Source organism: Rana temporaria, chromosome 10 (genome assembly GCF_905171775.1).
Source record: "Rana temporaria chromosome 10, aRanTem1.1, whole genome shotgun sequence".
Lineage (NCBI taxonomy): Eukaryota > Metazoa > Chordata > Amphibia > Anura > Ranidae > Rana > Rana temporaria.
The window spans coordinates 119,586,995-119,598,044 of NC_053498.1; the positions used below are offsets into that span (position 1 = coordinate 119,586,995).

At 44.0% G+C, this 11,050-nt stretch overlaps 1 protein-coding gene across 1 annotated transcript; it reads right to left on the reverse strand.

Moving 5' to 3' along the window:
- Window positions 1–2,425: 2,425 nt before the first annotated feature.
- Window positions 2,426–9,542, reverse strand: LOC120915527 (nicotinamide N-methyltransferase-like). Its single transcript, XM_040326100.1, has 3 exons — window positions 9,308–9,542; window positions 6,300–6,507; window positions 2,426–3,118 (listed from the first exon to the last, which is right to left on the reverse strand). The coding sequence occupies exons 1-3, from the start codon at window positions 9,456–9,458 to the stop codon at window positions 2,707–2,709; spliced, it is 771 nt and encodes a 256-aa protein (XP_040182034.1). The 5' UTR covers window positions 9,459–9,542; the 3' UTR covers window positions 2,426–2,706.
- Between the last annotated feature and the right edge of the window lie 1,508 nt (window positions 9,543–11,050).

Consider the following 11,050-nt stretch of genomic DNA (forward strand, 5'->3'; position numbering starts at 1 on the left):
GCAGCCAGGTGGGCTAGCATTGCCTGAAGCTCTTAATGTTGTACATAGGAAGATGACTCAGAGGTTATTGTTGCTGTCAAGTGGGGATCCCAAAACCTCCCATCCCCATCCAACTTGTTAATCCCCCCAATAAACAACAAAAACAAAGCTATAGACTGTTTTCTGACTTTGTGTGCCTGTGAAGATTCGGTGTGCCTGGCTGTGCAGGAGTGGGGAATCTCTGTTCATCTGCAGCTCCTACGTGGGGTGTGCTACATAAGTAAACTTAACACTAAACTTACTCTTAAACATAACCTAAGTAGTAAAATTGTACCTTCTTTCTAAAGGTAGCCTTAAACCTAACTGCCTTAAAAGAGAAGTATGGTCAAAGCTTTTTTGGCCATACTTCTCTTCTGGGTCAGAGTAGTGCACTTATTTCTGCACAGGAATAACCAAGCCGCTCCAGTCTCTGGATTTATCCTGACAATAATTTTGGGATTCTTCCAGATGTCTAAGCTGCAGCTGGCTCAGCCTCCCAGTACACCACTGAGCCAGATACTCCCGCCCCTCCACAGTCTGGCACTCCAGTGAGCGCTGGAGGGGCAGAGAAGAGAGCCGGTGACTGACAGTCACCACTCTTTGCTCACTGAAGACAAGAACTGAACGATCCGGTGATTGCTCAATTCTTGGTCTTAGAGCTGGTAGGGGATAGCTGCAAAATCAGCCTGATGCTGCAACCACATAGGTGAGTATGAGGGCTCTTTCACACGGAGCGGATCCGTATTGATCCACTTCGTTAGCCCGTTTGGCTCAGCGGGGATTCCTCCGTTAATCCCTGCTGAGCTGTCGGCTGACAGGGCGGTCCCCGCACACAGTGCAGAGACCGCCCTGTCTCTCCTCCTCTCTCCCCTATGGGGAATCGGATGAATACGGACCGTCTGTCTGTATTCATACGATCCGATCCGTCAGACGGAAGAAAAATAGGGTTTTCTTCCGTCTGAAAAAACGGATCCTGACGGAGGCGGTTGATTACGGACGTTAGCGGATGCTGCATCCGCTAACGACCGTGATCCCATAGGGAACCATTGTAAGTCCGTAAACGAACTTATGAAAAGCGGAAAGGGCCCTGAATGTTTGTCCTTTTAATACCCTGCACTTCTCCTTTAAAGTGGTTGTAAACCCACTTTTTTGACTTTTACCTACAGGTAAGCCTATAACAAGGCTTACCTGTAGGTAAGGAGAATATCTCCTAAACCTGCACAGTTTAGGAGATATTTCCCTCGCAATGCGCCGCGGCGCATGCGCAGGGGGGATCTACGGCGAAAGGACCGGCAGCCGCCGGACCTTGCCAAGTTTTAAATCTCCCGCGCGCACGTGACGTCATCGCCGCTCCAGCCAATCACAGCGCTGGAGCGGCAATACCTGGAAGACACACCGAGGCAATAGAAGAAGGAAAATCACCGCTCAAGGTGGGTCTGCTATAGGGTCATACACAGGTGTAGGATTCCAAGGGTGCTGGCAGTGCACTAGGCAAGCATTGGCGTAAAATGAAGGATGGATGGCCGCACTCCAAACCAAACAGGTTGTCTTTATTTAAAGGAACAGCAAAAACATACCGGATCACAGCAACAGAAACAGGAGGATAACCGACGTTTCGCACTGACTTAGTGCTTATTCATGGCTAACATGCATTAAGACTGTTTAGTATATATAGAGATCAAAAGCTGACATGTGACCTGATTGAATGATTGGCTGGAGGTGGCCCGCAATCACTGGACACACCAGAAGCCAATATCAGGTCACAGACTGCTGGTGCATACCAAAAGGGAAAAAAAAGGAAAACATTTTTTTGAAAAGAAAAACAAAATATAAGTAAACCAAAATCCAAGGTGCCAAAGTACAAACATAATCCACATAAATATATATCTGGACTAGGTGTGTTTAAGTGAATAAACAAACATAGTGCAGTTAAATACCATCAAACACTTATACAAAACAATATATATCAATATAGGTATAACAAAGAATTAGATTCATTGTGAGTGTGAAAAAAATAAATATAAATGTATGGATGGTGAGGTGCCGTCTCTAAAGTTGCCACATTGGCGACAAGCGCCAGGAGGTGTGTGTATATATCGGGAATCAGTCTGACGGTGCATATTAGCTCATTATGACTTCTGCCTTACAGGAGAAAAAAATAAATAAATTTGATGCAGGTTTACAACCGCTTTAACCTAAACATGCTGCCCACAGTGTGGAAGCAGTTATCTCTCCGCAGAGGTCCAATACCCCCCCTGCTGAGAACTTTATCTCTGAATTAGCGGGGGGTGGGGGGGTATCTGAGCACTACAGATAGATATCTCACAGAGAGCTCTTCTCTAAAGAATGCCAGCAGGGGACAGGATTTTTTCTCAGGCTGTGGCTACTTTCTAAAGAAAACAAACTGTAAGACTTTGCACACATTTTATTTTGATACACCTGAATTAACATTAATTACATTAGAAGTAAAAAAATCAGTTAGGTTTTAAGCTTGCCATAACTCTAAAGATGAATACAATATTAATATATAGATATGATGCTGAAAGCACTGCCGATATTAAATCTGAACTTTCATTATCAAACTTCATGACACAGCAACAATTCTACATGAAAATCCCACTGCCCAATAATTCACTCCTATGATTTTTAGAACACCATTGACATATTCCTTTTGTTTTTCCTAATTATTTAATTTTTATGAGCTGAGATGAAGATGACGGCCTTAAAATCGGTGAGGTCACTTTCTGTTTTCCTTGGGCGAACTTGAAAATGGTTGATGACAAAGCCTTCTTGTTCAATGGCTTTTCTGATGAAGTTCTCATCGTAATTAAAGAGGTGGAATTTATCTTTGCCAACCATGTAATATGTCGCATTCAGGGCTCCATATAGCAGTAACTGTCCTCCAGGCTTCAGCAGTTTGGTGAACTTTTGTAGATTCCTAATGTAATCATCTTTATCTTTGCTGATGACATCCAGGACAGTTGCAACCAGTACACAATCTGCTGGTGGTAACACCAATGGATCAGTTATGTTTTCCTTATCATCGTAACATTTTAACACGTGTTTGATTGCCGCCTTCAGCCGCAAATCCTTCCCTTCCCTAAAATTTAGAAAAAAAGTGAGTTTAGACACTATGGGCCAGATTCTTGTATAATCCACGGCGGTGTAGCTTAAGCCATTTACACTACGCCGCCGCAAATTACTGGAGCAAGTGCCGTATTCTCCAAGCACTTGCTCCGTAATTTGCAGCGGCGTAGTGTAAATGGCCCGGCGTAAGGCCGCGTAATTCAAAGGGAGCGGCTAGTATTTAAATTAATCGCGCCCCCGCGCCGATCGAACTGTGCATGCGCCGGGCGGAAAAATATCCCAGTGCGCATGCTCCAGCTCACGACGGAAAACGTCAATGACGCCGACGTGAGCGTCATTGACGTAAAGTCGTATTCGCGGACGACTTAGGAAAACAACGTAAACAACGGAAAAAGCCGACGCTGACCCGACGCCATACTTAACATGGCATACGACGGACCTTCGTAAACTTGCCCCTCATATAGCAGGGGCAAGTTTACGCTTACGGAAACGTCGTAAATTCACTGCGTCATCCGCGCGTACGTTCGGGAATCTTGCGTAAATATCTAATTTGCATAGACGACGGGGAAAACGACGATGCGACACCTAGCGGCGGGAAAAAAAATTGCTTTTAAGATCTGACAGCGTAAGAGCCTTACGCCTGTCAGATCTAATGGATATCTATGCGTAACTGATTCTAAGAATCAGTCGCATAGATACGCCGGGCCAGATTAGGACTTACGACGGCGCAAATGGCGTTGCGCCGTCGTAAGCCTTTTAAGAATCTGGCCCTATGGCCGGGATTCAGAGAGATCGGCGCATCTTTAGATAGGCGTAGCGCATCTCATATGCGCTACGCTGTTGTAACATTGAGAGGCAAGTACTGTATTCACAAAGCACTTGCTCCCATATGTGCGCCGGCGTAACGTAAATGGGCCGGCGTAAGCCCGCGTAATTCAAAGTAGCACGGCAGTGGGCGTGTAGTATTATAATGAAGCGTGACCCTATGTAAATGCATGGCCGAACGAACGGCGCATGCACGTGCATGCTCAGAATCACGTCGCAAATGCTCCCTAAGATACGCCGGCTCCATTCATACGACGTGAACATAACCTACGCCCAGCCCCATTCACGTACGACTTACGTAAACAACGTAAAATGCGACGGCTGTTCCGACGTTTCCGACGTCCATACCTTAACATGGCTTACCCCTGCTTTATGAGGGGTAAAGTTACGCCGGACGTACGCCTTACGCAAACGGCGTAGCTTTCTGCGACGGGCGCAAGTACGTTCGTGAATCGGCGTATCTAGCTCATTTACATATTCGACGCGTAAATCTACGGAAGCACCCCTAGCGGCCAGTGTAAATATGCACCCAAGATACGACGGCGTAGGAGACTTACTTCGGTCGTATTAAGCCAAAATTCAGGCGTACCTTGTTTCCTGAATACGGCACATAGATACAACGGCGCATCCTAGAACTTACGCGGCGTAATAGATACGTCGGCGTAAGTTGTCTCTGAATCCGGGCCTATGACAGCATTTTTTTTTAGAATGTGTGGGTTTGGTGTTTGCTGCTTCAAAAATTTCCACAAAAAAAGGATGTTTTTTTTGCCATTTTCTTTAGGAAACATATTGGAGTCTATAGGGAAAGTGAAATTAAAGGATATGGATAGCAAAAACTTGTTTTTGGTTCTGGCTAGAGTAGAGAGGTTTAAAACCCTGATTAGGATATTTTGCTGCCTGTTATGGAGAAACAAGAGGGAATGAAAGAAAATCTCTCCAAAGTGTGACCAGAATATTTGTATGTGATTTCCCCTTACTTCTTGCTCTAGTGGTAACTCCAAAATTTTGGATTTCTGCTCACTTTCTCTCTTGGATACAATGGTCACCAGGATAAATAGAGTGGGTGTACAGCAAACACATATAGCTGGATTCAGGTAGGGCGGCTCACTTTTGAGGCGGCGTAGAGTATCGCATATACGATACGCCGCCGTAAGTCAGAGAGGCAAGTGCTGTATTCACAAAGCACTTGCCTCCTAAGTTACGGCGGCGTATCGTAAATGGGCCGGCCTAAGCACGCCTAATTCAAATGGATAAAAAAACCTTTACCTTTACAACCCCTTTAAGAGGAAAATATTTTTGTCTTTACAAACACCTTTAAGAGGGACCCCATGTCAACAAAAAAAAAAACGGCATGGTATCCCCCTCAAAATCTATAACAGACCCTTATCCAAGCATGCAGCTGGGTAGGTCAGGAAAGTGGGGGACGAGCGAGTGCTCCCCTCCTGAACCATACCAGGCCACATGCACTCAACATGAGTGAATGAGTAGGGGTGCAGTGTAATCCATATTCATTCACATGGGGGGGGGGGGCAGTTTCTGATAAGCCCCCTGCTTTCAGACCACCACAATCACTGCTCAGGGTTGTGGGGAAGAGACTCTTGTCCCCATCAACATGGTGACAAGGTGCTTTGGGGGGGGAGTGCCCTGTCCCAATGCATCCCCCCTATGTCGAGGGCATGTGGCCTGGTGTGGTTCAGGAGGAGGGGTGTAATTCTAAGTGTATTACCATGCTTCATGTGAGAAATATCTTAATAAATTTCCAACATAAATACATTTTAATTTTTCTTCCCACATTTTCCAACAAAATTGTGGCAATAAAATTAAGTCTTTCAAATACCTTAGGCGTTTACTCTTCAAAAATGTGGTAATTGGGTGGGTGGGTGTTTCTACTGTTTTGGTGGTCCAGGGCCACCAACAATGTGATAGGTATTTAGAAAATTAGATGCATAATTTATGCCCCTGGAACTCCTGAATGTGCTTTTTGGATTTTGGGCCTCTCTATTTGTTCTGTGTACTGGTATCATCCAAAGTGAAAACAAAATAAAATCTCAAATTTTGCACTGACACCAGAACAGGAATAAAGGTGAAATCATCCAATGGGGACACCTCAGAATTTCCTCACTTTGGAAGGATTTCCTCTCAATCTTTGCTTATGGGACAGAAAATTAAGGGAAATCCTCCCTATGGGACACAGATGGCAAAAAAACTGACAGGGGTTATAAACCTACCGTATTTCATTCAATTTGGAAAAAAAAGTTTTGCTTTTAGTTTTTGTTTTAATTTACCTAAGTGTATCCTACAATTTAGGGTTATTCCTTTAAATTAAAAACAATCACGCAATGAGATTATTGTTTTTGCTGATACTCAACCTTATTCCTTCCTTCTCAGTGACAAATGATAAGGTATGGGTCCAATCAAAAGCTCCAGTATGATCATGCAGCCATTTTTTCAGCTCTATGATACAATGATCATTGAATCTCAGGAGGATGATTTCTTTGAAATACTCGCAGGCTGAATACAGATGGAAAATGATGGGACCACAACTAATGTCGATGAGTGTGCCTCCTTTAATGTTAGCTGAGAGGAAAACAGAATTAAAAGGCATATAAGTGTTTTTTTTTTATTATTTTCATTCTGAATTATATGTGCGAATGGATGCATTTAAATTTTCGAATTGTTATCCCATTTTTTGCTTCCATTTTTCAAATATATGCTTCATTTGAAATGAAAACTTCAATAGACAAGAATAATGCCGCGTACACACGATCATTTTTCGGCATGTAAAAAACAACGTTTTAAAAAAATGTCATTTAAAATGATGGTGTGTGGGCTTCACATAATTTTTTGGGTTCTGAAAAACGACAAAAAAATAATTCGAACATGCTGCATTTTTTTTAACAACGTTTTAAACTATGTCGTTTTTCGGGTTGTAAAAAATGATCGTGTGTGGGCTAAAACGACGTTAAAAACCCGCGCATGTTCAGAAGCAAGTGAGACAGGAGCGTAAAACTACCGTTCATAATGGAGTAAGCACATTCATCAACAGACAGAAAAGCGTGAATCGTCTGTTACTAACACAAAATCAGCTAAAGGGTGACGTCATCCAAATGGAACTTCCCCTTTATAGTGCCGTCATACGTGTTGTACGTCACTGCGCTTTGCTAGTGCATTTTTTTTAAACAACCGTGTGTGGGCAACGCCGTTTTAATGATGAAGTTGGAAAAAACGTTGTTTTTTCTACGTGCTGAATAACGTCATTTTTTTACATGCCGAAAAATGATCGTGTGTACACGGCATAACAGAATATGCATTTACAACTTTAACACCAAATAGGTTGGTACATCGTTTCACAAATTAAATCAATAGATTTACATGATGGGTAAAGGTTTAAAGGGTTGGAGCAAAGAGATAGAAAGAAAAGACAATATATAAATAGATAGGCTATTAAATAAAATAAGGTTTGGGTTTACCGCTACCATGAATTGTGACAAATCTGTGAGGTTTGCTTAGTTTACCATTCGCAAACTTTTGTCTCCAAATTTCAAAGGCCATAAACATTGCTCCATGTCAAGATTGAAGTTTGACGCTACCATGTGTTGGTAGCGAATCTCTGAGGTTTGCAAATTTCGAAAAAATCTGAAAAGTTTGCAGGTTCGCTATTAGAAATAAGAAACAACCTATAATATGAGCTAATGTTCTGAAGTAAGGGATATCTTGGCCACCTTTCTATAAATGGGTGGGCTCACATCAGCCACATTTTCAGTGTGCATTGGAGCATGACCCATGTCCAGATTCACATGTCTTTGGTTTGACAATAGCTTGCTTTTACTAGCCCTACAAATGTCCAGAATTGAGTACCGTATTTTCCGGCAAATAAAGACGACTCGGCGTATAAGACGACCCCCTAATTTTCCAGGAAAAATTTTGGTTTTGGGATATACTCGCCGTATAAGACTACCACCTTCCAACTAGTCTTTCTGGAAGCTGAGGGGTTGCCAGAACAACCACTGACAGAAACAGGCTTTTTTCAAGCCTCACTATGCCATTACATGCCCCACTATGCCATTACATGCCCCACTGTGCCATTACATGCCCCACTGTGCCATTACATGCCCCACTGTGCCATTATATGCCCCCACTGTGCCATTACATGCCCCCACTGTGCCATTACTTGCGCCCACAGTGCCATCACATTACATGCCCCCACAGTGCCATCACATTACATGCCCCCACAGTGCCATCACATTACATGCCCCCACAGTGCCATCACATTACATGCCCCCACAGTGCCATCATATTACTTGCCCCCACAGTGCCATCACATTACTTGCCCCCACAGTGCCATCACATTACTTGCCCCCACAGTGCCATCACATTACTTGCCCCCACAGTGCCATCACTTGCCCCCACAGTGCCATCACTTGCCCCCACTTTTCCCCCCACTGTGCCATCACTCACGTTTTGCAGGCCGGTGACAGTCTCCGTCTGCCGCGAGCGTCCATGATTTCAAAGCCGCGCCGTCTTCTCAGCGTGTCCTGTGATTGGCGGAACACAAATTTTCCCAGTAGCGCCTCTGTTCTGTGTTCCGCCAATCACGGTTGCCTTCTCATCTCGTCCGAGGATGAGAAGGCATCCGTGATAGGCGAAACACAGAACAGGGGCGCTGCTGGGAAGTTTTGTGTTCCGCCAATCACAGGACAAGCTGAGAAGACAGCGCGGCTTTGAAATTATGAACGATCGCAGCTGCACGGAGACCGTACCCGGCGTATAAGACGACCCCCGACTTTGGATGCATTTTTTTGCATCCAAAAAGTCGTCTTATACGCAGGAAAATACGGTACATGAATTTCCATCTATATGTTGTACTTTAATGGGGTTTACCACAAAGTTTGCAAACATGGAACTGTGAGAAAGATTTTGGATACAAAAACTAAACCTTGGCAGATTTGCTCATCCCTCAATACAAGTAATGTAATGTACAGTAAAATGTAAGGTTGAGTTCCTAACTGCCTTTTTGTATATAAGAGAGTCTTAATCTGGCCACACGTTAAGCATTTTTTTCCCGTTCAACCAACAGGTTGAAAGAAAAAAAAGCCTGATTCCCCCATCCACACATTTGGGGTGGATTGGGGTGGATCGCTCCCACAGAGCCTTACCTACCATCAGAACCCATTGATCAGTATGGTCTGTGGCGCTGCTTGTTTGGGAAAAGCCTGACAGGCTGGTTGTGCAGAAGTCGTTCAGTAGACACACATCTGTACAACCGGCCTGCCCATGCATGGATCCAAATTTGTCCGGCCCCTGTTAAACGGACACATTTTGATAAAAATATGGCTGCCTTAAGGCAATTAGATAAGTTCCGTTTTATCATACATACCAAACTTGAAAAAATAATGAAGCTCCTCGATGGGCAGTTTAAGGCATTCCTCTTCAAACACCATTCCAGGTTTATTGGCACAGTAAGTGTCAAGAAAGGTCCTGGAGTGGAAATTGTCTACATGGTAGATCTTATGCTGGATAGGATCCATCTTGTATTATTGTATCACTATAGAGGGGTCCTTGGCTGTCTGAAGTTATCTGAAATGTGTACCTACTGCTGATCACCACACCATTTATATATGCATCCCCATTGTACTGAATGCTAAATAAAATTACCACAAATGTGACTCTTTCAGAGTTGACTTTGCAAACACAGCTGACAGTAATGTGACTGAAAATTAAACAGAATACATTTATTTTAGCTCACATTGTAAACTAAACTTTTTTGAATTTAAAACAATCCTCTCACATGTGTGAACAGAAGAAATTATAATTTAACTCATTGCTGCACTTTACCAGTTTTAAGGGTAATTTGTTTTTGTTTTTTCAAGAAAGAAGAAAAGTAAAATATACTGTACATATGCATGCTAATGCTGTGAATATGTTCAAAAATATATGTAGCACTACCCCCAAAGGAGCTGCTGAGTAATTTTGGGTGGCACGTTACCTCTATCTTCTCGCCGTCCAGGGTGAAATGAGAGTCTGAAGAATTCCAATATCCACACATTACACCTCTTTTTCTAGGATTTATTTGTAGAACTTAGTAGAAAAGAAGTTGGAGGGGTTCGAAGGGTAGGTAGGTAGGTAGGTTCAGGTGTATATTCACAAATATTAAACACTCCTGCTTCCAGCAAACAGTTCTCGTCGCCCAGTGCCGGCCCCAGACATTGTACTGCCTGGGACCAAGAATGAAATGCTGCCCCCCCCCAAAAAAAAATCACGCCCACCAAAAGGCCCCCACATTCATTATTTTATATCATGATAACTAAAGGGGACCCGTCATGGCTCTATACATGTATAAAGGAGTATAAAGAGGACCTGTCATGGCTCTATTCATGTATAAAGGAGTATAAAGATGACGTGTCATGGCTCTATACATGTATAAAGGAGTATAAAGAGGACCTGTCATGGCTCTATACATGTATAAAGGAGTATAAAAGGACCTGTCAGGGCTCTTTACATGTGTATAGGAGTGTAAAAGGACGTGTCATGGCTCTATACATGTATATAGAAATGTTCTGCCCACCCGCTCCTGTCACCACTACCAGCAGCAGCCCAGGCTCCTCACAGGCAGTGGCGCAAAAGTGCCGCCTGGTACCCATGGTACCACCCGGTCCCATTGTAGGGCCGGCCCTGTCGTCGCCACTCTAACCAGAGTGAGTATTGCTCACGCAGATAGGTCCCTCTCACTGGCCTAGCAGCCGGAATGGCGCATGGAATAAAGTACAGTCTCTGCCACAGACCTTCCTTTATGAGGAGACACTTTTGGTCCAAAATCCCCTGCCACAGGATTCAGGACCCGGATCTCTCCAGATTAACTTTAGTAGAACTTTAGACCCAACAGGCGACACTGTCAAGCCTCTCAGTGCACGGTGCATCCTAGATGAAGTTTCCAGGCCTTCTCCCAAGATACCAGCCTCTTGCATGGTCGTCTCCAGGATAGGTCCTCCCCTGGCTTCCTTTATCAAGTGGCTTCCTCCCGCTGGACGGACAGCACAGGATCACCTCTGAAAAAAACAGGCCCCAGTCTGACTACTGGGCCTACCAGGCGAAGCTGCAACCCCGGACCAACATGGTCCCG

Excerpts from the sequence above, each read along its gene's own strand:
- LOC120915527 (XM_040326100.1), bottom strand. The coding sequence starts at position 9,458 with ATGGATCCTATCCAGCATAAGATCTACCATGTAGACAATTTCCACTCC. Across the intron at positions 6,508-9,307 it reads TCATTATTTTTTCAAGTTTG|CTAACATTAAAGGAGGCACA; the intron begins GTATGTATGATA and ends TTTTCCTCTCAG. Across the intron at positions 3,119-6,299 it reads ACTGAGAAGGAAGGAATAAG|GGAAGGGAAGGATTTGCGGC; the intron begins GTTGAGTATCAG and ends TCTAAATTTTAG.